The following is a 25,013-nucleotide window of genomic DNA, read 5'->3' on the forward strand; positions in this document are numbered from 1 at the left end:
TCGGCCACAGGGGGTCCCAAGAGGACAGACCCGCGGGAGTAGAGAGGCAACACTGGGGAGGGGCTTCGCCAGGGCTCCGCCCAGGTCCCACCCCCGTCCCGCCCCTTCCCCGCCGAGAACAAGCTAGGCCCTAGGCTGTGAAAAAAATACCCTTGGGGTGCGTCACGTGTGCCTGAGAGGTTCACAATTGGTTAGAAAAAGCAGGATTTAAAGAGACTTTCCCCAGAGGTCAGCGACTGACCTCCCCCAAAGAGCTGGACACACTCCTCACCCTTCCCTTCCCTTTTCCAGACCTTCTACCCTTGACAATCCTTTGTCCTACAGGCTCATTCCATTTCCTCCGGCCCTGTGTCGAGGGAACTCAGGCCCTCCTAATTAAGACTTAGGAGGTAGGTCACTCGTTGTCTCTGTGATATGAGTGGAAGACCCTTTGCAGGCCGGATAGTCCATGAGGCAACTTATTCTAGAGACTTGAAAGCCCCCTCCATGCAAACTGCTTGATTTAAACTTGTGTTCTCTACTGTTTTGTTTTCAGTATGAAGCAATCTGCTCTCTCTCCCTTGTTCGCTGCATCCCACATCAGCTTTCTCCGAGGAACTTACATCTAACCTCCCGGTGCTCTTCCATACCCGGAGTGAAGGGAGAGGGGTGGGGCAGTAACCAGCCAGCCGGTCATTTCCAAGTTGGTGAATGAAAACCTTAACAGTTGTTGATTACATCTAGTTTTCAGATAATCTTACATTTAATCAACTTTGAATTTTAATGTTAATCTCAAAACAAGCAGAAGAAATTCCCTTCAATTCCTGTCTCTCCATTCTCTCCTGTCACCTTCCTTTCCCCAATACCATCTAATCCCCTACTCTATTCTCCATCCATATATATACATCCCCAGTTCCTTGAGAACAAGAGTCCACTAAAAAGAGAGGCTGTGGGTCTCTGTGGGAGCTGAACAGGAGGAAAGACGGGGTCGGCGAGGACAGCGGCCTCGTTGACTGGATCTGTACCGGAAGCACCCACCTCGAAGCAATCTCCTAAGGTCCTGGCGAAAGCGCAGCCCTAGGAAGGCGTAAAGTACAGGATTGAGGCCACAACGAGCCAGGGCCAGGCCACCGGTCACCAACAATGCCATATCCTTGCGCTTGCTAGATGAACAACTTCGCTCTCTGGCAGTCAGTAGGTCTGTGGTATCCACCAACAAGGCTAGGCTGTAGGGTAACTGGAGGACCACGAAAGCTACCACTAAGGCCACCACAACGCGCAGAGCTCGGCGACGCTCTGGCCCTCTGGCGGCCAACAGTGTCCGGCCCAATAAGGTGTAACAGGCCACCATGACTGAGAGGGGCACCGCAAAGCCCAGGATCACTTGAGCCACGGCGCTGGCCCCCTTGACTGCCTGCGTCAGACCTTCAGGAAATACCAGTCGGCATCGCCTTTGCCCATCTCGCTGCCCATCTTGACCGTAGAGAAGAGAGGGTAGCGCTAGGAGCAGGGAAAGTAGCCAGATTGCTGCAGAGACTACATGGGTCTTCCCAGGAGCAGGGGGCCTATGGCCCCCTGGGGAAGCCTGAGCTATGGCCACGTAGCGATCAGCGCTTATGCAAGCCAAGAAGAGGAATCCGGCATGGAACGAGGCGGAGTAGAGGCCTGAGACTGTTCGGCAGAGAATGCTGCCCAGCGTCCATCCCTGCAGGGCTCCGGCTGCTGCGAAGGGCAAGGTCAATGCCAGAAGTAGGTCTGCCAAGGCCAGCTGGAGCAAATGAGCTGAGGTTGGTGAGCGGGCTGTCCGGTGGGCAGCGAGGTGGGTGGCCAAAACAAGGCCATTGCCTGCCAGGCCAAAGGCGGCTACTGTGAGAGAGATACTTGGCTGAAAGGTCCTGCTGAAAGACTGGACATCAGCCTTATGGCATAGCTCTGGTAGAGTCACTGAAGGGTACACATCATCACTTTCCCCAGAGTAGTGGATCCCCCAGGTGACCTAGAGAAAAAAGAGAGTAGGAGATAGAGATAGATCCGATAAGACACCCTCCCTAAGGGCCTCACATTTGCTAGTCCTATGAGCTGCACCTAACTTATTGTAAGCTAGGGGCAGTATTAGGATATTCTTCTCAAAACTAGTCCAAAACAGAGTTCCTTATACCAGACCACAAGGTGAGCAGAGCCTAAGGCTCCGGAGCAAATGGGGCTCAATTAGCATTTGTTGATTTGGGTTAATGTTTTTTCGCCTTTCTTGATAGGGGACCAATAATACTAGTTACTCCTTAGGTTTCCGGCTGGAGCCTCACTGTGGTCCTGGAGGGGTGGAGTGGAGAATTCTGCATATTCTGTTTTTGTCTCTTGGCCTGTCTTTCTGCTCCTCCCCTCACCCTACCCCCAAGACAGCTGTGCTGACCGCTCTTGACCTGGTATTCTCCTGGGAATCATTTAACCAAAACTTTAGGGGATTCCCAGGGTTCAGGTCTCTTCTGATACCTAGCTACTGTCTTAATCGGGGCTCATTGGTCCCTCTCACCCTCCTATAACCCTTAAATCTAGAGATTCAAATGTCTGAGGGCAATACTGGTGTCCAGGATCAGGAGGAAGTGACAAGAAAAAAAAGTATCCACAGTTTCTGCCCAGCTTAGTAGCACTGGGAACACCAATAATTAACCTCATTCTCTCCATACCCCCAGCCCAACCCCCATTTCCATCCCTCTAGCCTCACCCCGAGTCCCACCTGTTCCAGTGGTTCAGTCCCCATCTCCCCGCGAAACCGGTTTCCAAGGTGGTCTGGTTGGGCGAGAAGTTAAAACTTGTGGGGAGGAAGGAAGGGGCGGAGAGTGAAGGTGAGGGCGGGGAGGCTAAAGATTAGGGGCCCTTTGGTCCTGTTGTCCCCATCTCTCTATCCCTCTTTTCCATTCTTTCTTCACTCTCCCTCTTTTTCTTCCTGTCCCTGACCCTGGCATCCTGTCCTCCTTTCAATCGTGACCCTTTGTCACGTACACCCCCATCCCAACTTTTCTCTGAACTTCCTAACATTGTCCCTTGCCTCTCTCTCACAGGTTTTGCCCCCTCCAAGTTGTTCTTCAGGAAAGTGTTATGAATTCGGCTATTACTGTTTTTTTTGAGTCTAATGCACTGTACTTTAACAGGGATGATGCTCTCTCCTACAGCTTCCCCTATTTTCCAATTCCCCTAAGTGCCCTGATCTTTCTGTTTTTCTCTGTATTATTGTCTTCAGAGATTTCCCCGCATCACTTCCCCTAAACCTCTCTCAGCCTGTTTCCCGCTTGCTTGTTCGTGTTGCGTGCGCGCGCGCGGGGTCCTGGGAAGCGGCGCGTGAGTTGGGAACGCGAACCGGGCGGGGGAGGCTGGGGGATGTAAGAGAAGAAGACAGGGAAAGACTGGGAGGGGGAGAGAGAGGTGAAGGTGGGCAAAAAAGGGGGGACAGTGAACGGGAGAGAGGGAGAAGGGGAGAAAGGGGAGAAAAGAAGACTCTGGACCCTTAAAAATTGCGAGCGAACAACTGAGAGCTGGGCAGAGCCCAGGGCCCTTTGGGGCACTATGGGCACCCCGTTGCTCTGCATTCTGCTTGCAGCGGTCACGGGAGCCAGAGCCTGGGGCTGGTGTGAGTATTCGGCCGAGAAGGGGTGCAGGGAGAACCTGCAACCAGGAAACCAACGGGAGGATCCTGGCGGGCGGGTCTGGGATCCAGCCGCATTGCGGTTGAGGAATGGTGGTGGCGTGCCGTTAGTATAGAGGGGATTTATTGAGCCTTCTTCTCAATTTCGAGTCCTTTTCCCTCACGCCTGGCCTCTCTCTCCCTTTCCCAGTACCTCCGCAATGCAGCTCCAAGGCAAGGACCCCACTTCTTCGCACCCCTCCCTTTTCTTTCTCTACCCCTTCCCGTAGCTCCCAACCTTCCCTGAGTTCTGGGAACTCAGGTTTTAGGTGTCGGGTCTGGTGGGGAAGGAAGATATCTGTTAATCCTCCCTGGCTGTAGGGGTTCTGCTGCAGCATAGATCAGGGTAGGGTGGGGCAGGCGGGTAGGGCTCCGGTCTCAAGCTGACTCTGGGCGCAGGGAAGCAGGGGACTCCCTGACCCTTGGAAAAACAGTACAAGGGAGGAAGGAAAAGGCACTATTAAATGGAGAAAATTCGGTGTGGTAGTGGAGGACCGATACTGACCGCCTCTGCTCTGCGGATCCCCCAGATGGCTGTGATGAGGAACTGGTGGCCTCACTGTATTCTCGCTCGCTGGGAGCCTCCTCCTATTATGGCTTTTTCTCTGGGCCCCGCTTCGCCCGGCTTCACGGTGAGGAGGAGTACCAGGGCTCGGGGACATGAAATCTCTAGTGCATGCAAGACACCTAAGTGTACCGTGTGTGGGAAATCGCCCTGAGTCGAGTTGGGCGGCTATCAGGTGGCCTCCTGATTTGTGACATGAACTTTCTTGGGGTCTGCAGGCATAAGTGGATGGTCGCCTGCCATTGGGGACAAGAACCCCTGGCTACAGATTGATCTGATGAAGAAACATAAGATAAGGGCCGTGGCCACGCAGGGCGCCTTCAACTCGTGGGATTGGGTCACACGCTATATGCTACTTTATGGAGACCGTGTGGACAGCTGGACACCTTTTTACCAGCGAGGGCACAATTCGGTATGGGTGGTAGGAGGAGGAAAGCAGTGGGTGTCCAGAGGGAAGCATTCTGGTATCCCTAGTCCCTAATTTCAGTGCCTCCCTGTCCACCAGGTGGCCCTAGGTTGAGGTCAGCGGGTGGAGACTAGAGGAAGGTGCCTGTTGGACTGTGAGGGGTACAGACTCCATTATTAGCCCTCTCACGGCTTTCCTCCTCCTCCCCCCTTTCTCCCCCTAGACATTCTTTGGGAACGTGAATGAATCCGCAGTGGTCCGACATGACCTCCACTACCATATAACTGCAAGATACATTCGTATCGTACCCTTGGCCTGGAACCCACGAGGCAAGATTGGTCTGAGACTTGGACTCTACGGATGCCCTTACAGTAAGTGGGAACTGAAGAAACAATACTCTAAGGGTCTCCAGACTTTTGAACTTTGGTGGGGGAGGGGGAAGGAAAGAGGGGAAAGGAAGGATAACCAAGGAAAAGTTCAGTGGAAGAGGCTCAATTAAGGGCTCCTAGACCTTAGAGAACTGGGGGTTCCAGGACTATGACTGGAGACTCTGGATGGGAGCTGAGGATGGGTATAGACAATGGATTAGGTCTCTGTGTTTAGGAGTGCTGAAACAGGAAACAGAAAAAACATGGGGAAATTGGAAGGGATCAGAGGCAACCCTGGGCTTGGAACAAAGACAGACTAGGCTTCCTAGCTGATTTCTGACACATACATACTTATATGATCTGGATGGGTCCCTTAAACCTCTCAGATTTCTCATCAGTAAAAAGGATCAAACATTTCACTGATGAGGATCCAAGATTAGGCCCTGAAAGCATATTGTAAACCTTCCAGTGTTAGATGAATTCAGGTATGACTGCTCCTTTCAGAGTCAGACGTGCTGTACTTTGATGGGGATGATGCTATCTCCTACCGATTCCCCAAGGGGATCAGTCGTACCCTATGGGATGTCATAGCCTTCAGCTTTAAGACGGAGGAGAAAGAAGGGCTCCTTCTGCATTCAGAGGGGATTCAGGGCGACTATGTGACTCTGGAGCTCAAGAACGCTCAATTGTGGATGCACATAAGTCTAGGTGAGTCTACCAGGGACCCCATTCAGGACTGGTTACCTAGGGAAGATCTCTCAGCTTTGATTGGTCACACTTGACTTCTGACCTCTCTTGCAACCTCCTTTACACAAAACCGAACCCCTGATTTTCACTCAGTTTCTGACCTTGACTTTGGTCTTGGCCTCTTGTTAACTTTTTTTTTTTTTTGGTCACTCTCTAGGAATCCCATGGTCTCAGTCAGACCAGGCAACCAGTGAGATGTCATGAAAGGAGCATGAGGTTTGGAGTTAGAGGACCTGGTTAAAATCCTGCCTTGGTTCCTTGTAGGAGTTTAGAGAAATCACTTTGCACTCAGAGCCTCAGTTTCCTCCTATGTAAAATTACAGAGCTAGACTAAATGATCTCTAAGGTCCTTTCTAGTTCTAAATCCTTGCTCTGTTTGTATCCTCAGCACACAGCACAAAATCTGGCACAAAGTAGGAGCTTAATAAATAATTACTGATTAATTAATGGAATGTGAACACAATGATAATATCTAGTATTTATTTATCCTTTCAAGATTTGCAAAATGCTTCATCAGCATTTTTGCATTTGATCCTCACATCGATCCTGTGAGGTAAGTGCTGTTATTCCCATTTCATAGATAAGGAAACTGAGGTACAGGGCTGTTAAGTGATTTGCCCAGTATCTGAGGCAGGATTTGAAAGCAGGTCTTTCTGACTCCTATCTGCTGCCATCACGGCTGTTCTCTTTGTGTCTTCTCTCCCCTCTCCACCCCCCACTCCTTCCAGGTAACAACCCTATCCATGCCAGACCGGGCCATACGACTGTATTCGCGGGTGGCGTCCTCAATGACTTACATTGGCACTACTTGCGTCTGGATCGCTTTGGTAGAGACGTCAACTTGACGTTGGATGGCGAGGTGCAGCGATTCCTGCTCAATGGCGACTTTGAGAAGCTAAACCTAGACACAGAGGTGATGGAGGAAGAAGGAGGAGGAATACTGACGAATGTGGGAGTGGGTGGGGTGTAGACTCACATTTTCCGAAGATGGAGGGAGGTTCGAGGATACCAGTGGAGGCAGATGCATGGAGAAGAGACATGAGAGAGTCCGTTTTGAAAAAAGGTGTGGAGGAGACACCCGTATTGTTGGGGCACGACATGTGTAAACACGAGAATTCGAGTGTGTGTGTGACAAATAGTGTAAACCTAGGATGCTATTGGGGCGAAATTTGCTCCCCTGGAAGGCTCATCCTGGGTGGGTAGAAATCCTAGACTTGGGTGGGCACGGAAAGTGAGGTGATTTGAGGTGACTGACACCCTGGCATTGGTACGCATCATTTTCCTGCAGATGTTTATAGGAGGTATAGTCAGGGCTAGGCAGAAGAACCTTGCTTACCGGGAAAATTTTCGTGGCTGCATGGAAAATATAATCTTTAACCGAGTCAACATCGCCGACCTGGCTGTCCAGGGTCACTCCCGGATCACTTCTGAGGCCAGTATGGGGGAGAAGTGAAGAGGGCAGGAGAGTGGGGGACACATGGGACCCCATATCGGGCTTGAGGACCGTAAAGGGATATGGGGGAGATAGGAAGGAAAGAAACAGGGTCACGCCCTGAGCTGCTCTTCCCCGCCCTGAGGGAGGCGTTCTCCTAGGCTACCATATCGATCTGCGATCAGGATCGATACAGGTTGACTCAGCTCCGTCTTCTCTCTGGCCACAACAAATAGCAGATGGGGAGGGGGAGGGGTGATGGTGGGAATGACCTTCCCCTCCTCCGCTAATCTCTCCTGTGGAGGGTGTTTCCAGAAGCAGGCACCGCACCAACTTTCTCCCTCCCCACCCTGATCCCTGACTAACTAGAGGAAAAACTGAGTCAAAGGGCAAGGAGAGAGGAACGGGACGGAAGCATCGTCCAGGCTTTGCCAGTTGTCAGAGTGCTTACGCTGATGGGGCCTGGTTCTCACATTCTCCCCACTATAGGGCAAAGTGGCTTTTCGGTGCTTGGATCCAGTCCCGCACCCTATCAATTTCGGGGGCCCACACAACTTCGTGCAGGTGCCCGGCTTCCCCCGCCGCGGCCGCCTAGCTGTTTCCTTTCGTTTTCGGACCTGGGATCTTACAGGGCTGCTGCTCTTCTCCAGCCTGTCGGACGGGCTGGGCCACGTGGAGCTGATGCTCAGTGACGGACAGGTCAATGTGTCCATTGCTCAACCTGGGCGCAAGAAGCTACAGTTTGCTGCGGGTGCGGGCGGCAGGGGAGGGGTATGGGCAAGGGAGGGAAAGAGAGCTGTGTCGGGGGAAGGGAGGTGTCTCGGGACGGGAGGTGTCTCGGGACACCCGTAGCTCCAGAGTCTTCCTACCTGGTCCTAGATAAGGGGGCGTGGAGTCCTCCTCCTCACTCCCTAAAGGGGCCTGATGTGGAGAAAAGAGCCCTGGTATTAGAAAAACGAGGTTAGAGTCCTATCATTAGGCTCTTGAGGAAGTCTTTTAAACTCTCTGAGTCTGACTGGGAAAACAGGCGCAATATCACTTATATTTCTTACCAGAGTTGTTAGAGGAAAGTATTTTAAAGATGCCACACGTACATTACTACCATTATTGTTAATATTCTGAAAGACAGTCAATTTTGGTAAAGAATGGAGGGTCCTTGGGCTTAGAAAAAACCTAGGTCCAAGACTTACTTCTGATTCTATTGGTTATAGCCTCAGGCATCTCTCTATGATGATTAGTTATAGAGAAGTGGTTGATTAATAGAAGATATTTTCATACTGGGAATTCCCTAAACCAGGGAAATCACAGGTCTAGTTTTTTATTTATTTTTTACTTTTTTGGGGGGGGGAGGAGTTAGGAAATCTCTGTCTTGTTTATGATTTACTCTCTGAATAATATTGTAGTGCATATCTTCACGCCAATCATGTCTTCAAGAGAGTCAGAGTGGAGGAAGAAGACTTCTAAGAATCAGGGCATCTGGCTGTTCAAACATTGCCTCTAGCACTCACTATGCCAATTTACACAAAACTTTCCCATGTCTCATAGATTTAGTGCTTTAAGAGATCTTAGAGACCATTCCCCTTGCTTCTCAATTTAGGTAAGCAAATAGATCCAGAAAGGTTAATTAAATTGCCTAAGATCAACCAAGTTCAGGAGGAAGTTAGACTGGGGAGTTTGTGTTTTATCCTTGAAGCATAGGATTCTCTAAAGTTTTTTGAAAGACGGAGTGACATGGTCAGATCTAAGTCTTAAGAAAATTATTCTGTCAGCTGTGTGAAGTGTAAATTGATGAGGGGAGAGACTTGAAACAAGAAGACTGATTTGCACTAACTAAGAGGTTAGTGCAATAATTCAGGCAAGGGGGAGTGAGGGTATGAACTAGAATGGTGGTTATGTGAGTGAGAAAAGAAGAGACTTAGGAGATGTTCTAAAGTAGAACCAATATGACTTTGACTGATTGGACACAGATGAGTGAGGGAGAGAGGAGTCTGGGAAGATTGAAAAAATCATACTTGCATTGCCTATCTCAAGGGGCTGTTGGGTGACTATGATGAATATAAAACTCCATCTGATTATGACTTATTGGAAGCATTCCCTGTGACTTGCGGTCTCTCCTCTCTGCCTGAAGGATACCGCCTCAATGATGGGTTCTGGCATGAGGTGAATTTCGCAGCACAAGAAAACACAGCAGTCATCAGTATAGATGATGTTGCTGGAGCTGAATTCCGAGTCTCTCATCCCCTTCAGATTCGTACTGGAATTTCATACTTCTTTGGGGGTGAGTCGTAGCCAAAATTGCTAGCCTCTTGTCCCTACCCCCAAGACACTCAAGAAAATTCACAAGTAGAACAAGGGGTTTCCCCAATGTTCTTGACCCCATAAGGTTGGGTTTTTTCTCCCATTGCCACCTAAAGGCATTTCCCTCTCTAATGCAGTATCTCCTTCCATGATGTTTGTGTATGTATGCATCTATATAAGTAGGAGGTGAGGAATGATGGGTCCCATATTATTTAGTCTTCCCTGCCCCTTTCCCCTCCAGGGGAGAGTGGATGGTTTCTTGTTTCAGAGTTGGTTATAGAGATTTTTGGTTGATCCAGGTTGTCCCAAACCAGCTGGCATCTGGGGCTGCCATTCCAACCAGACCGCATTCCATGGCTGCATGGAGCTGCTTAAGGTGGATGGGCAGCTAGTCAACCTGACTCTGCTAGAATTCCGTCGACTTGGAAGATATGCTGAGATCCTCTTTGACACATGTGGTATCACTGACAGGTGCACAGAAGCCTCCCTTTCATAGAAGTGGCAAACTTCCCCAAACCCTCCCCCAAACTCTCAAAATGGAAGTGATAGACCATGCTCTCTTCCTGCCCATTCTCAAGTTGCATTTCTACCACCTCCCCTTATAGGATGATTCTTCTTCTCCTGTCCCTTCCCTACCTTGAAGAGACGTGCAATGGGGCCAATGGGGAATATACCCCATTGTACCTGGGAGAGAAGTGGGGCCTGGGAACCTGTCTCCCTTATCATTTTGGTAGGAATAAAATAGGAGCAGCATTGGCCTGAGTTCCCAGATACTCTGCCATTCCTTGCCTTGGCCCTGGGCAGAGTGTTGTACTACCCTGGCTAATTATTCTGTTTCTAGTGTGGAAAAAGAGAAGTTGTGTTGGGTGAGAAGAAACTTTCCTTTCTCTTGCCTTATTTCCCACGATTATTCCACTTTTCTGCCTGGTACTATCCCACATCCCCAGGTGCTTCCCAAACCCATGTGAACATGGGGGCCGCTGCTATCAGTCCTGGGATGACTTCATCTGCTACTGTGACCTGACAGGCTACCAGGGGGAGATCTGCCACCAGCGTGAGCCAGGAAGGGTGGTGTGATAAGGGCATTAGAGGATGATCTGTTTTTGGATGGGTAGAGCGGATGGGGAAGGGAGCTGGAAGTGCACAGAGGTGACTCGGGGTAGACAGAAGCTGTTTGTCTAGCCGCCGCCCTCACTCTGGGCTTGCCTCTCTACTCTACCAGCCCTGTACAAAGAATCATGTGAAGCCTATAGACTCAGTGGAAAGACCTCCGGGAATTTCACCATTGATCCTGATGGCAGTGGCCCATTAAAGCCATTTGTTGTGTACTGTGACATCCGAGGTAGGTGGGTCATTAGGGTAGCTGGGGAACCTGAAGTGGAATTATGAATCAGGATAGAGAAAAGGCAGATATGGCTATGCCCATAGAAAGTGGGGAGTAGTGGTTTGGCAAGGGCAGTTGTGTTAGATGGGGATTAGACTGGAAGCTGGGAAGTCAATTCTGGGAGGGCAAGACAAGATTTAGTAATCCACTTTTGCAGATAATTGCTAGTCTTTCACCTCCTTCCACTCCTATTCCCAACTCCAACCAGGGTACCATGTAACAGGCCCAGGCAGAGGGTTGGAATTCTATCTTTGTCACATTCCAATTATTCCTCTAACCTCCCCAACTTCCAGAGAATCGGGCCTGGACAGTGGTACGCCATGATCGGCAGTGGACGACTCGGGTGACAGGCTCAAGCCAAGATCGCCCATTCCTAGGGGCTATTCAGTACTGGAATGCATCCTGGGAGGAGGTCAGTGCACTGGCCAACGCCTCTCAACATTGTGAGCAGTGGCTTGAGTTCTCTTGCTATAATTCCCGGCTGCTCAACACTGCAGGTGAGAGAAAATATAATGAAAAGAACAACAGCATATTAATGGAGAAATCTGGTAGTCTAAGTCAGCAGTTTCTGAACCGTGTGTGTGTGTGTGTGTGTGTGTGTGTGTGTGTGTGTGTGTGTGTGTGGCACAGCCTTTTTTGGCAGTCTGGGGAAGCCTATGGAAGGAACTCTTCTCAGAATGACATTCTTATGTGCATATATATAGGATTACAGAAGAAGCCAATTACATTAATTATGTATTGATAAAATAATTATATATTGTTCATATATTGATATACAGTTATATTGTTAACTGCATTGGAAATACAGTTATCAAGATACTGAAGAAAATTTGTAGACTTCAGGTTAAGAATCACTGATCTAGTCCCAACCCCTTATCTTTATTGAGGAGAAAACTGGGTGACAGAGTGATTTGCTCAAAGTTATGCTGCCAGTTAGTAGCCAAGCCAGGATTAGCCCCCAAGGCACCTGATTCCTGGTGCTGTTGTGATTCCTTTATGTCCAGCTCTTAGTGACCCCATGGACTTATCTGTTGGATTTTCTTGGCAAAGATACTGGAGTGATTTGTTATTTCCTTCTCCAATGTGCCTCCATTTTACAGATGAGGAACTGAGGCAAGTAGGGATTAAGTGACTTGACCAGGGTCACATAGAGAGTACATGTCTGAGGTCTGAGTACAGGTCGTCTTGACTTCAAGCCTAGTCCTCTATGCACTGCACCATCTAGGCTGCCCACCTGACTCCTTGTCTAGTGTTTTTTTCTGCGCTCTCTTCTAGTGGCTGAGGCAAGGTTACTCAGTATGCTTAGTGACATGACCAGGAGGGTAATAGGGATGAAAGGAAGATTATGGAGCAAAGAAGTATGTGTTTATGTGTGTATATGTATATGTGTGTACATACATACATATGTATGTATATATGTGAATGTAGGCATGTGTGTTGTGGGGAAGGGTTACTCAATATGATTAGTGACACGACCAGGAAGATAATAGGAGGGACCAGATTATGGAGCAAAGAAGTGTGTGTATATGTGTGTATGTACGTGTGTGTGTGTGTGTATATATGAATGTGTATGTGTCTGTATATGTGAATGTGTGTACGTATGAATGTATGTATATGTGTGTGTGTTGTGGGGAAGTAAGGTGGACAGAGAGAGAGGAGACTTGGGTGGGGATATCTAGGAGGACCAAAAGACAGTAGTGCCTGGAGAACTCATTGTCACTTTTTCTCCATGTCTAGGTGGCTACCCCTTCAGCTTCTGGATAGGTCGGAATGAGGAGCAACACTTTTACTGGGGAGGATCTCAGCCTGGGATCCAGCGCTGTGCCTGTGGCCTAGATAAGAGTTGTGTGGATCCCACCCTGTATTGCAACTGTGACGCTGATGAGCCCCAATGGTGAGGATGGCAGGGGCGGCTCCCAATCCTGAAGAGTCTTTGGGGCCTCCAGAGGTTGCAAGGAGACTTGAAAAAGTCTAGAACTCATTCACTTATTCAGCAAGCATTTATTAAGCACTTAAAAATACAGTCCCCTTCTTCAAGGAGCTCACATCCTAGCGAAGGCTAACCTGACACCCCCTGTCCCCAGTTCTCACGCTTGGTCTCCTGCTCCACAGGAGAACGGACAAAGGACTGCTAACCTTTGTGGACCACCTGCCAGTCACGCAGGTGGTTGTTGGTGATACTAACCGATCCAACTCCGAGGCCCAGTTTTTCCTGAAGCCTCTTCGTTGCTATGGTGACCGTGAGTAACTAGCCCACAAATGGGTATTTCTTTAGCTTTCATACTCAAGCTGCCTGACCCAAGTTTTCTCCGTGGTTTCCAAGTTCTCCTTTTGTGATCTCTTTGCTTTTCTGTGTCTCCTTCCATCAGTCTCTTCCATCTCCAGGGCCCTCTATCCCAAATAGAAGACTCTTTCTACCCATATACTGGAGTCATGTGCTCTGAGGGCATCTACCCTCCCAACTCATCACCATTCCCCTTCTCCCTCGCACCAGTTTCTCCTTTGACTCTGGTGCCTCTAATCCCCCTCCCTTATCCTCCATGTCCCTTTCACTCCTTGTAGTCCTCTCTCATTCTCTGTTTCTCCATGTATTTTCAAGGAAACTGATGGTTCCCTGTTCCATCACCACTTTGCTTTCCTCTCTCTGCCCCTCAGGAAACTCCTGGAATACCATCTCTTTCCACACTGGTGCTTCGCTGCTCTTCCCTCCCATTCGTGCCAACTACAGTCTTGATGTCTCTTTCTATTTCAAGACCACAGCAGACTCAGGTGTCTTCCTAGAGAATCAAGGAGGCCGCCCCTGCCAGTGGCGACGACCATACCTTCGGCTAGAACTCAACAGTGAGTGGGTTGTGGTATAGGAGAAGATATGTGAAGGATACAGGGAGGGATGCAAGAAACAAGGACAAGGATGATGTTAAGGATACGATTGAGGCCTTGGGGAAAGATTGGGTGGGGAGTGTAATGAAGGGGAAAGGAGTCTATGGTCAGAAGGGGATTGAGAGATTATCTATTCCAATGGTTCTCAAACTTCTTGAGTACGAGGAGCAACATAAAATTGTGAGGTTCCAATGCCTCAGTGGTGTCAGCGTCTCACCCAGTTGTGAGTATTTCATACATGACAGTGATTGTTGTATTGGTAACTGCTGATTGAGAAAATACTTGACTGGATAGGGATCTTGTAATAACTTTGGCGTAGAAGTTGAAAACCAAGGATCTGATCCAACTTCCTCATTTTAGAGAGGAAGAGAAATTGACCAATTTTTGACCTGATTCTTACGGGTCAGAAATTTACCCAAAATAACAAAAGGGAAATTAAATTGCACCTAGCTCTAGATGGAGATATGCCAAGACAGAGAAGGTTGGGGGGTCTGGGTTTATGAATACATCTGGGAGGGTTTTGTGGGGTGTTTAGAGAAGTTAAGGGGTGAACATGTGATGCAATCTTCAGAGGTCTGGGGGGAATCCTAGGGGTTGGAATTAGAAGGGGATCAATAGGTAACTTGGTTATATTCCCTTCCTCTTTTCTCCATGTTCTAGCTTCTCGAGATATAGTTTTTGCCTTTGATGTGGGAAATGGTGATGAAAACCTCACAGTCCACACTGAGGACATGGAATTTAATGATGATGAGTGGCACCTGGTCCGGGCTGAGATCAATGTGAAACTGGCCCGGCTTCGAGTTGACCATCGACCTTGGGAGATACGGCCGATGCCCCTGCAGACCTACATCTGGCTAGAGTATGACCGGCCTCTTTCTGTTGGTGAGCAGGGACCCCTGTTTCTAGAACTAAAGTAGTCTCTCATCTTGTTCATAAACAAACCATGGTCCTGCTCTATATCTTCTAGCATTTCAGTTCCTAGCCTCCTATGTTTATGACTAGTCAAAGTCTCTTCTCATTTACTAGGAATAGTGTCCTTCCTTCTATATCACTTCTGTTCTCCAGTCACCAATTCCAGTTCTCTTAGAGAATGAAAGAACCATAGATATAGATATGGAAGAGAATTCAGAGATCATCTAGTCCAATTATTTCATCTTATAGAAAGGGGTCCCAGACCCTGAGAGGTTATGGTATTTGCCCAAAGTCCCACGGGCTAGTCTGGGACTAGCTCCATGTTTCCTGACTCCGGATGCAGCTTTTTTTCCATAGTACCACATGGTCTTCCTTTCCCTTCCTATCATCCCATCCACTTTGTGAAGGCACATGGGCTCCACCAAATCTATGGATCATTTCCAGATTTACTCTAGAGGACCTGCCCATAATCTTTTTTAAAATCCTATTTATATGCAGAATTGGACCATTTTGAACCCCTATGGCTCAGTTGCCTTTGCTACAACCCCAGAGGAGGGTAGTTACCACCAGAATATCTGGAGCTTTGGATACTTGGGGTGGCTTTTTTTTCTGGAACACAAGCCACAAATGGGGTAGCTAGTGGTACAGTGGATAGAGAGCACTGAGCTTAGAATCAGGAAGATTCATCTTCATGAATTAAAAGCTGCCCTCGGTTTCTTACTATCTCTGTGACCCTGGGCAAGTCATTTAACCCTATTTGTCCTGGCTTTGTCATCTGTAAAATGAGCTGGAGAAGGAAATGACAAACCACTATAATATCTTTGCCAAAAAAACCCCATACATGGTCACAGAGAGTTTGGACATGACTGAAAAACAACAAACCACAGATGAGCTTTTAAAAGGGCAGAGTTGTTTGCAAATATGTGGAAAATGATCCACGAAGTTAATGGGCATTAACCAGCTAGTTAATTGGCTAGTCTGGCTGACTAGCAGTAAGCTTCCTAGTCTTAGCTAAGGGAAGCAAGCCTAAGATCCAAGAGGTTACACTGGCAGTTAGGTGCCACAGTGCATAGAGTGTTAGGCTTGGAGTCAGAAATATGTGAGTTCAAATCTTACCTCAGACACTTACTAGCTATGTGATCCTGGGCAAGTCACTTAACCTCCCTCCATCTCAGTTTTCTCATCTGTAAATGGGGATAATGGTATCACCCATCTATCACGGCTGTTGTGAGGATAGTATTGCAGAGCACTTTTAAATCTTAAAGTGCGATATAAGTGCTAGCTGTTATTATTATATAGTACCTTCCTTTTCCAGTTTTCCACTGGACTCTTCTTTCTTGGTCAAAGATGCCTACATGAGTCCTTCATTTTGCCTCCTCTATAACTTAGCTATAGTTTGTCCCACTGTAGACACGGACATATCATATCTTTAAAGTAGAAAAAAGCCTTAGAGTTCATCTGATCCAATCCTCTCATTTTACAGATAAGCAAACTGAGATCCACAGCAATTATGAACCCCAAGGTCACACAGTTAGCAAGTAGTAGAACAGGGATCTGGCCCCTGACTCTCATTCTAAAGCCAGCACTGTTTCTGCAACACTAGTCTGACTTTTCATTATCATTATGTCCGTTAGCCACTCATGAGACTTCAGCTCAGTTAATTACCAAGGCTCTCTGGGAATATTCAGAGGAATATAAACCACATATGCTTAGCTTTTTCTGTGTTTCTGTCCCAGAAGCACAGAAGAAATATCTCATCGGGTCTCTTCCCTTTCTCTAGCTCCTAGCTCACTCCTCTTTCCTAGTATGAACACTCCAGATTTTCTCAAGACTTTTGCTCCTATAGGCTCTGCAGAGCACAAGCGGCGTCCCTTCCTGGGCTGTTTACGGGCAATGCGCCTAAATGGAATTACCTTGAACCTGGAGGGCCGTGCCAATGCCTCAGAGGGCACCTCCCCCAACTGCACAGGCCGCTGTCTTCACCCAAAGCTCCCCTGTTTTCATGGTGGACGGTGTGTGGAACGGTACAGCTATTATACATGTGATTGTGATCTCACAGCCTTCGAAGGGCCCTACTGCAACCATGGTCAGTGGAGGGGGTGAGATTGGGATCTTGGGGAATGTGGGGCAGTCACAGAGGGTTGGACAGAAGGGGAGTATATAGACAAGCATCTTTTTAGAGAACTGAGTGGAGGGAGTTAGCCCCATCCCCAGGATAGGGCATTTCTCCTGGGTCCCATGTTCTTGGGAAACTTATTATAGCAATTTGGTGACTAGCAGCAGGGGGCTGGGAGGGGGGGGTTGGACAATCAATTGAACCCCAAAAGGCCTAAAATCTCATATCCCCTCTTCCAACTAAAGCACATTTTCAATTTCACCATCATCATGGTAAAAGAGTAGGACTGGGGCTTATGCAGTGTGGTTGTATCTCTCCTAGTCTACCTTTGAGCGGCCATTGGAGTGGAGAGGGTAGAGAGGGAGGCAAGTTAATAGTGATGTAAGTGGGAGGGGATTGTCACTGAAGGCAGAGAAAGGGAAATTGACATGGTAGATGGGTATGAGAGGACAAAAAAAAGGAAAGGTAGAAAAACTAAGAGAATTAAAATAAAGGTGGGTCTTCAGATGTGTCTTAATTTAATGAATATGGCATTCTGTGCTGCATGGTCTGGGGTTATTGAAGATCTCTGACATACCACCTGTCCCTAGACATTGGCGGATTCTTTGAGGAAGGCACCTGGGTGCGCTATAACCTGCAGTCAGCCCTTCGCTCCGCCGCTCAGGAGTTCTCTCACATGCTGAGCCGCCCAGTGCCTGGCTATGAGCCTGGCTACGTCCCTGGCTATGACACCCCTGGCTACGTGCCTGGATATCATGGTCCTGGTTACCAGCTCCCTGACTACCCTCGACCTGGTAGGCCGGTACCGGGGTATCGGGGGCCAGTCTACAATGTCACTGGTGAGGAGGTCTCTTTCAGTTTCAGTACTACCTCTGCCCCCGCAATCCTACTCTATGTTAGCTCCTTTGTCCAAGATTACATGGCTGTGCTGATCAAGGAGGATGGTGAGTTCTCTGTGGGCATCCTCCTGCATGTCTCTCAGTTAATTTCAGATGCTCCATAGTACCTCCAATCATTACTATATCCAGCCCAGGGACCAATTTCCCCCTTCTCCCTAGGCATTCACAGGATGGGGATAGCAGGGCATGGGGAGGGTGTTGGCTACCCAGGTTGGGGGAGTAGTGTTATGTTGGCAGCTCCCCTCCCCTGCAGGGACCCTGCAGCTGCGCTACCAGTTGGGTACTAGCCCTTATGTGTATCCGCTGACCACCCGGCCAGTCACTGATGGTCAATCCCACAGCATCAATATCACCCGTGTCTACAGAAGCCTCTTTATCCAGGTAGGTAAAGGAGGACGGGAGTGTTATAGGGGATGGCACAACATTAGCTGGTATCAATCTAGGAGAATCTTTCAAATGGGTAGACATTAGTTAGTCTCATCATTGTCTAGATGAAGTTAGGGGTGTCTATTTGGACTACCCCTGAGATCATGTGTGTTTTGTTTGCTGTATTCCAGGTGGATTATTTCCCATTGATGGAACAGAAGTTCTCATTGCTTGTGGATAGTCAACTGGACTCACCAAAGGCCTTGTACCTGGGGCGTGTTATGGGTAAGGTATTATGGGGACTTTGCAGTTAGGAAATAGATGTCCAGGGAGCTAAGACAGAAATCTTGGGAACCTGGGGAAGGAGTCACAACTAATAAAGAATGAGTTATGAAGAGAGCAGGGAGAAGAGGCACGACTAGGGTAGGGCAACTGGGACCTTGTTCCAGGGTAGCAAAGTTTAGGAGGCTGATGGCATGGATGCTCCATAAAAATCAATCTGTTTAGCACCTAATTTGGAAAAAAAATTAGTTAAAATACAAAGTTACCTGATTGTAGGTGCTTCCTTCCTCTTGCTGCTATACTCCAGGTAAGACACACATGCCTACCATGGTAGTGTACTTACTGGGTTTTGGGTTCTCTGCTGAAAGGATATGTTGTCTGTGGGGTTGTCTCTTCACCCTCCAACTGAATTTGACTTTAAAAGTTGATTTGAGGGTGTTATTTTTTGTTCAGTGCTGAGTCTGAAAAATCCTAGGTACAGGTCTGCCAGGAAGTGGCCATCACCCTCTTCTCACTGGAGATTTGCCCCTTTCTTTTCTTCAACATCCAGAGACAGGAGTGATTGATCCTGAGATTCAGCGCTACAACACACCAGGCTTTTCAGGTTGCCTCTCAGGTGTTCGCTTCAACAATGTGGCCCCACTCAAAACCCATTTCCGGGGTCCCCACCCACTTCCCCGTGAGATTTCTGAAGCCCTTCGTGTTCAGGGGGATCTGGCTGAGTCCAACTGTGGTGCTATGCCGCACTCTGGCTTTGAGGTGCCACCTGAGCTTGATCCTTGGTACCTGCCACCAGGTAGGTGTCTCAGGGCAGGGGAGGGCACAAGGAGCTTTCTCCTGAGGAGGAAGGATAATAGCTTCACACTAGTCTTTCTATATCTCATCCTCTTACAGACTTCATCTACTATCACGATGATGGCTGGGTTGCTATCATCATAGGCTGTGAGTAGCAGACTGCCTCTAATATGTGTTCCCTGTTCCTTAGTGCATATAACCTGAAAGTCTGGGGATGGTCACACAGGGAGAGGCTGGAGAGGACTGCAGTAAAATTCAGGCAGTGGGATCATTTGAGGGTTGGGGGCTTTCAAAGCAGGTGAAGATTTATTATTAACCTTTACTGCTCAGATGAAAACCATCTCTACCCAGGAGTGGGATGGCATGGGGTAAGAAACTCGGATGGGGAGTAGAGGCTGGGGTAAACACCAGAAGCTGGGGAATGAAGACGTTAAGCCTCTAAATGCCACAAGTCAGTTCCTCCAAAGTTAAGGAATAGTTGCACATAGTTTTAGTGCAGGTTGGGCAAGGATATGTACATTTAAAACCCCCAGGACTCACAATCATCTTTTCCTTTTCTGCCAGTTGTCGTGACTCTCTTGCTGCTGGGGCTAGTGGGACTCTTAGTCTTCTTCTATCTGCAAAATCATCGATACAAGGGTTCCTACCACACCCATGAGCCCAAGGCCACTCATGATTACCATGCTGCCAGAAAGACACCTTTACCCCCTTCTACTCCTGCCCGGGCGTCTGTTCCCCAGCCTCCAGCCCCTGCAGCTGCCACTCGAGACCAGAACCTACCCCAGATTCTGGAGGAGGCCCGTTCTGAATAAATCAGAGGAGGGTTCTGTGGGATAAAGTCCCTCTCCCCAGATCCTGACACCCTCTTCCCCTTGTTCTCTCCCCCTAATCAAGGGCATCAGCATTCTTTCCCTGAGCCAGCTCTGTCCATCTAGAGGAAACCTCTTCCTGCCCACTTTCATAGGCAGAGCTGCAGTTGGGACCAAAGGGAGAGGCAGAGCTTCACTGCCTCAAACCAAACGCCCATCCCTTTCCCTCTACCCACCCTTCCTCAACCCCCACTCACTCAGGCTCCTGGCCCAGTGCCTGCCTGGCAGGAGATGTCTGGTGTGGAGATGGGCACAGGCACCTCCCACCATCTCTGGCCCTAGCCCCATCTCCAGCTGCTACAAGGGATTAACAACTGTGTGCAGGGGGAGATTATCTGCTTTCCCCCCACGTAGACAATCTCAGCAGGGACAGATGTGGGGGTTACCCAGGGGGGAGGAGGCTGCTAAATCACTTCCCCAAGCCTCCCCTCTGTCCTGCAGGATGCCTTCTATTGGCATAGCAGGGAGTGAGGCACACTCCCTTTCCCAACCAGCCCCCGCCTTTTTAACAAGGAGTCCACAAGGTTTCAGCTTAGCACCTTAGCACCCCTGCTACTTCATATGCTTCAGTCAAAGCCATAAGCCAAAACATGCAAGGTAGAGAAATTTAGGCAGACCCTCGAATAACCTTATGTTCGCCTCCCACTTTCCCAAGGATGTGCAATAACTCTGGTGTCTGCTTAAAGGCCCGTACTGCTCTCCAATGCATGAGGAGCGCCCCTCCCTCCTATGCTCAGATGCTGCTTTATGTGCCCAGGAGATCATGTTCTTTATACATTTTTTGTTGCAAAGTCTCTCCAGAAGATCTCTATATTGCAGTAATTTTTTAAATTCTTGGTTTATATATAAAAACAAAAACAAACCCAGTCAAGTGTGCTGTCCCATGTTGTACCCTGTGGTCTGTAGTTTGCTCTTCTTATGGGATGTCTCAAAAGTTCTGCTCCTCACTCCCCCCACTTGGACCTCTCCTGTCCATACTGAGACAGACCCTGTTGTGTTGACAGAGACTCAGAGAGCTGTTCCAATAAAGAGAGTGACAGAGCTGGTCTTTGTGTGGTGGCAGATGCTAGTTGTTGGGCAGAGGAGTGGGAGCAAGACAAGGTGCACGATAGTGGGAAGGGCTGAGTCTAGGACCCTTTTCAAGCAGGATGTCATCAGTCCTCTATCAGAGCTATTGACTGGAGACCCCACTCCCACACAATCTCTTGAGGACTTGGGATCTTACCCAGGGCAGAAGATGCTGGGATCTACTACTCTGAGCTGTGCACACATTCCCCACCACTTCCCCTTAAACCAAAAACAAATTGCTCAGCTTACTGCAGAATGGTTTCTACCACTTTATTCTGATGAAGGGATCACAAGCCACAGGATTTTAAAGTGCGTGAGATTCACTGGCAACAAAGCCACACTGACATCAAGCCTCCCTGCCCCATTCCTGATAATAGGAAGGAAATTCAAATAGAGATTGTGGGTAGCAGAGAATACTAAGGATGTAACAAGGATTAAGTGAGATACGAGGAATAAAACCCAGTGACTTCGAAAACCAGAGAAAGCCTGAAAGAAGTGTGGTGAAAGCCCCTCCAGTCCTGAACACTAACACATCACAAAAACCTTAGGCCACCCCTTCATCTGGACCAGAATAAAACTGTGAAGATCTACAGACCACCCCTCAAAAACCCCATTCCACAAAAAAGCTGAGCTGTTCAGGCTTTCTGAACTGATGCCAAATGTCTCTGATTTTCCATTCTAATCTATGAGCAATTCAGTGCCCGTAGCAGTTTGCGGTGGTGGGAAAGGGAGTGTTCCCTTCATCACACAGCAGGAGTAGACTTCAGAATCATTGCTGAGGCTGGCTGGCTAAACAGCTGGCCCCTGCCAAGAGCTGGCTAGGAATGTCTGAGGAGCAGCTGGAGATAGGGGTGAGAAATGGGGGCAGATGGCCAGCTGAGCTGGCTGGGAAACTTCTCTGAGAATCCCCATGGGAGGGATGGTGGCCCTTGGCTAACATGGTTTAGGAGGGACTCCACCCCAACCTAAGGTGACACGCCTAGAGGTATAAGGACAGGCAGAGAAAGATCAGTCCAGATCAAGGAGAAAGGCACTTACTTCCTAAAGAAACAGGGGAAAGCCTTGCACCCTTGTTCTAGACACTCCCTAGGCCAGTCTGGACTTGCCCATGTCCTTTCCACCTAAGCACAGGCGCTCCCCAGTTCCCTGCCAGCTCAGCAAACCTGCCAGACACAGATCTCCTCAGTTGGCCCCATTCTCAACATGACTAGACCCCTCTGTCAACACAGCTACTCTTAGCTCCCCAGGGGAACTCAGTGGAAGGAAAGCAACCTCCCTCTCCTCAGAAGTAGGTTTGGGGTGGAATCCCAGGGACCACAATTTAATCCCTATACCCACCCATGCCTTCAGGTCTTCTAAAGGAAACAGTTAAAGTGCTTTGCTGGCAAGTTTCCTTAGAGAGGGCCCAGTTGCCTCTATACTTAAAAGTGGCAGAAGGTCCAGTAGCCCCACATCCATGCATTGCCAGTTTATAATTACATGTATGGTCATCTCTACACACATGCATGTTAAATCCCCACCCTACCCCCCTACATACCTACCAATACCAAACAGAAGGTGCCAGAATCAGGAAACAAATTATATATGCATCCTGTGTATCCTACTCCCCTACCCCCAATCTGTACCTGCGCCTTCTCTCCCTGAAGGGATATTTGACACTAGCCCCTTTAGTCTGGTCTGGGGGAGGGGTCAGGGAGGGAAAGAAGGTAGAACAAGATAAGTACCCAACACACACACACACACACACACACACACACACACACACACACACACACACACACACACGCACGCATACACACGCACAGGCACACGGATGCACACCCCTCCCACTCTTCAACATTTCAGCAGCATGACACCTCTAAGAGACTGACTGGTGGTGAAGGAGGTAGCAGGGGACTGACACTCCTTCCTGGAAATCTGAAAACACCAGTCCATTTGCATGGACAAAACCTTCTTCAAAGGCTCCTGTCCCTCAAGCCCTGGGATCTTAGCTCCTGCCTTTAGCACAGTTCTCTTTCCCTGAACAGTGAAGGGAAAGAACACAAGCCCTTTCACATCTAGCCTAGTCAAAGCAGCAATAGTTCATGCTCTTCTTGGCAATTTCTGCCTACTCGTCACACTTAGCAAACCTCTGTCACTGGGCAAAGGGGAAGAAAGTTAAGAGGGAGCGAGAAGACTCATCCCCCTACTTAAATTCAGTCTGTGCTGTCAGGACACACTTTGCCATGAACTCAAATTCAAATGACTCTGGTCCCCAGTCCCATTCACTACTAGCACCTGTCTCAGACTTAACTATATGAAGGACCTTGATTTAGGGACCTAAGATAAGACAGTGCCTTTGCTGACTTTCTAATCCCCATAGATACTGCCCTAGGTCTGGCCCCCAGCAAAGGGAGCTAACAGGAAACCAAATTATCAGATATCAGCCCCTAACCTTTACTGTTTGCCTCTGAGCTGGGAGGACACACTCCCCCACCTCCCTGCCTTTGTCTCTCTCTTTCCTGAGAATCCAAGCCCTAAATGCTTCCGGATTTCACTCTGAGACAAAGAACTTCTCCCCCACTGCCCATAGGTTAGGCTTCACTACAAAGGGGGTAAGAAGAGAGGGTTTCTGGGGACAGGAGACAGTGCAGGAGACTGAAGCAGTCATGACGTGAGCACAAAAGCAGAGGCAGCACTGCTGGAGGCACTGGAGGTTGGGGCACAGAAGACTAGAGGACATCTGTCTCCCTCTCAATCCCCACATACTTGAGGGCATCAGCTTGGCTGTACCTGTCAAGGAAGGAAGAGAGAAGGTGTTTGGTTAATACCAGGACTTTTATGCTTCACAAGACAAGCCCCCAACCTTCTTTCACTTTCCAACTTCAATCAATAGCCTTATCACTTTGCTAAGGCTTCTTCTAAGAAAAAGCATGAGAACTAAAGATAAACGAGGATGAGGCTGTGATCTCTCCACCAGAGCCCTGAGCCCCTCCAGACTTAGCTTCCATGCTAAACAGTACACCTCTATTAATGGTCTCACCTGTAATCAAAGAAGAGTTCTTCCCCAGCCTGAATCGCTCTTTTGGCAAAGATTCCAATCCGATGATCTCCATTCACCATCACCACTGAATAAAACAAACCAAAGCCTATTCCTTTGGCTTTTGGCTAACCTTAAGCCAATTCTTCTAGCTTTTAAGAGAGATACAGGAAAATCTCTCACCCTGTCTTCAAGTTCTGCAGATGGTTCCTCGAAGGGAAAATTGATCCTACAGTCTAATCTTAGGCACTTCTCCAAGTCAAGAAATAGCTAATGAGGGTATCTGTTTTCAAGTGCCCTTATATATTTTTTTATCCTGACTAGAGTTTTGAGATGGTCTGGGGTGGAGATGACGTGTGTCAATGAGAGAGGGATCTTTCTAAATGGACAAAGTAAAGAATGAGAAAAGCCCTTTTGGAAAGGAAAGAATTATCTCAAATATTCTGCACTGCCATATATATCAAGAGGAAAGGGTCCATGTGGCCTAGAAGTCAGCCTATCCCACCATCTACCCCATAACTTTACCTTTGGCATAGCAGTTGGGATTCACTGAGTGGTTTGCAAATCTAATTTTATTTCCTTTCCGAGTGGCATCCACCACAAAATCTGTAGGAGATAAACAAAGAAAAAGCATTTTTCTGTCGTCCATAGAGAGAACAACCCTTAGGGCCTTTTATATTTAGGTCTCAAGTAACTTTCCCAAAGCAGCACAAATTTAGGTTTCAAGGGGAATTTCATATAGAAGTGAGCCTTGCAGGATGGGAGAAGGTATCCTACTTTTTCTGGAAGCCTCTCTAGGTTACTGCTTTTCTCACTTTAAATCCCTGAGACCCTTACTCATGGTAGTGAGGCTTCTACAGTGTGTATCACAGATATAATCAGGTGCTGGAACCATATGCACAATTGGGGAAATGTTTGTTTTATGCAGAGCTGGTGAGTTATATCAACT

The 25,013-nt window shown here is 48.4% G+C and overlaps 3 protein-coding genes across 10 annotated transcripts in view; 1 reads left to right on the forward strand and 2 right to left on the reverse strand.

Annotated features, from left to right (window-relative positions):
• Window positions 1-724: 724 nt before the first annotated feature.
• On the reverse strand, window positions 725-2,804 carry CCR10 (C-C motif chemokine receptor 10). The gene is made up of 2 exons (XM_072646564.1): window positions 2,714-2,804; window positions 725-1,975 (listed from the first exon to the last, which is right to left on the reverse strand). Exons 1-2 carry the CDS (start codon window positions 2,735-2,737, stop codon window positions 914-916), a joined length of 1,086 nt encoding a protein of 361 aa, XP_072502665.1. The 5' UTR covers window positions 2,738-2,804; the 3' UTR covers window positions 725-913.
• On the forward strand, window positions 1,677-21,024 carry CNTNAP1 (contactin associated protein 1). Of its 5 annotated transcripts, none has more exons than XM_072646550.1 (24): window positions 1,677-1,766; window positions 4,189-4,290; window positions 4,442-4,635; window positions 4,853-5,000; window positions 5,502-5,705; window positions 6,473-6,657; window positions 7,033-7,176; window positions 7,666-7,927; window positions 9,305-9,454; window positions 9,774-9,945; window positions 10,422-10,528; window positions 10,697-10,816; window positions 11,152-11,355; window positions 12,596-12,752; window positions 12,971-13,098; window positions 13,514-13,699; window positions 14,399-14,620; window positions 16,497-16,736; window positions 17,357-17,710; window positions 17,919-18,046; window positions 18,223-18,316; window positions 18,864-19,109; window positions 19,208-19,255; window positions 19,673-21,024. In XM_072646550.1, the coding sequence occupies exons 3-24, from the start codon at window positions 4,501-4,503 to the stop codon at window positions 19,918-19,920; spliced, it is 3,882 nt and encodes a 1,293-aa protein (XP_072502651.1). In that variant the 5' UTR covers window positions 1,677-1,766; window positions 4,189-4,290; window positions 4,442-4,500; the 3' UTR covers window positions 19,921-21,024. The 5 variants fall into 5 exon arrangements, with proteins under 5 accessions (XP_072502651.1, XP_072502650.1, XP_072502648.1 ...); XM_072646549.1 differs by lacking the exon at window positions 1,677-1,766 and adding an exon at window positions 3,237-3,315; XM_072646547.1 differs by lacking the exon at window positions 1,677-1,766 and adding an exon at window positions 3,340-3,604.
• Window positions 21,025-21,301: 277 nt separating this feature from the next.
• Window positions 21,302-25,013, reverse strand: part of EZH1 (enhancer of zeste 1 polycomb repressive complex 2 subunit) — a 40,341-nt gene continuing 36,629 nt past the window's right edge. For all 4 annotated transcript variants that reach the window (XM_072646560.1, XM_072646557.1, XM_072646558.1 and 1 more), the window contains 3 exons: window positions 24,590-24,670; window positions 24,068-24,152; window positions 21,302-23,817 (listed from right to left, as the gene is read on the reverse strand). In XM_072646560.1, coding sequence (XP_072502661.1) covers window positions 23,757-23,817; window positions 24,068-24,152; window positions 24,590-24,670 — 227 coding nt within the window. In that variant the 3' untranslated portion in view covers window positions 21,302-23,756. The remainder of the gene's footprint in view (window positions 23,818-24,067; window positions 24,153-24,589; window positions 24,671-25,013) is intronic.

The sequence above is a fragment of the Notamacropus eugenii genome, chromosome 2 (assembly GCF_028372415.1).
Source record: "Notamacropus eugenii isolate mMacEug1 chromosome 2, mMacEug1.pri_v2, whole genome shotgun sequence".
NCBI classification, from domain to species: Eukaryota; Metazoa; Chordata; class Mammalia; order Diprotodontia; family Macropodidae; genus Notamacropus; species Notamacropus eugenii.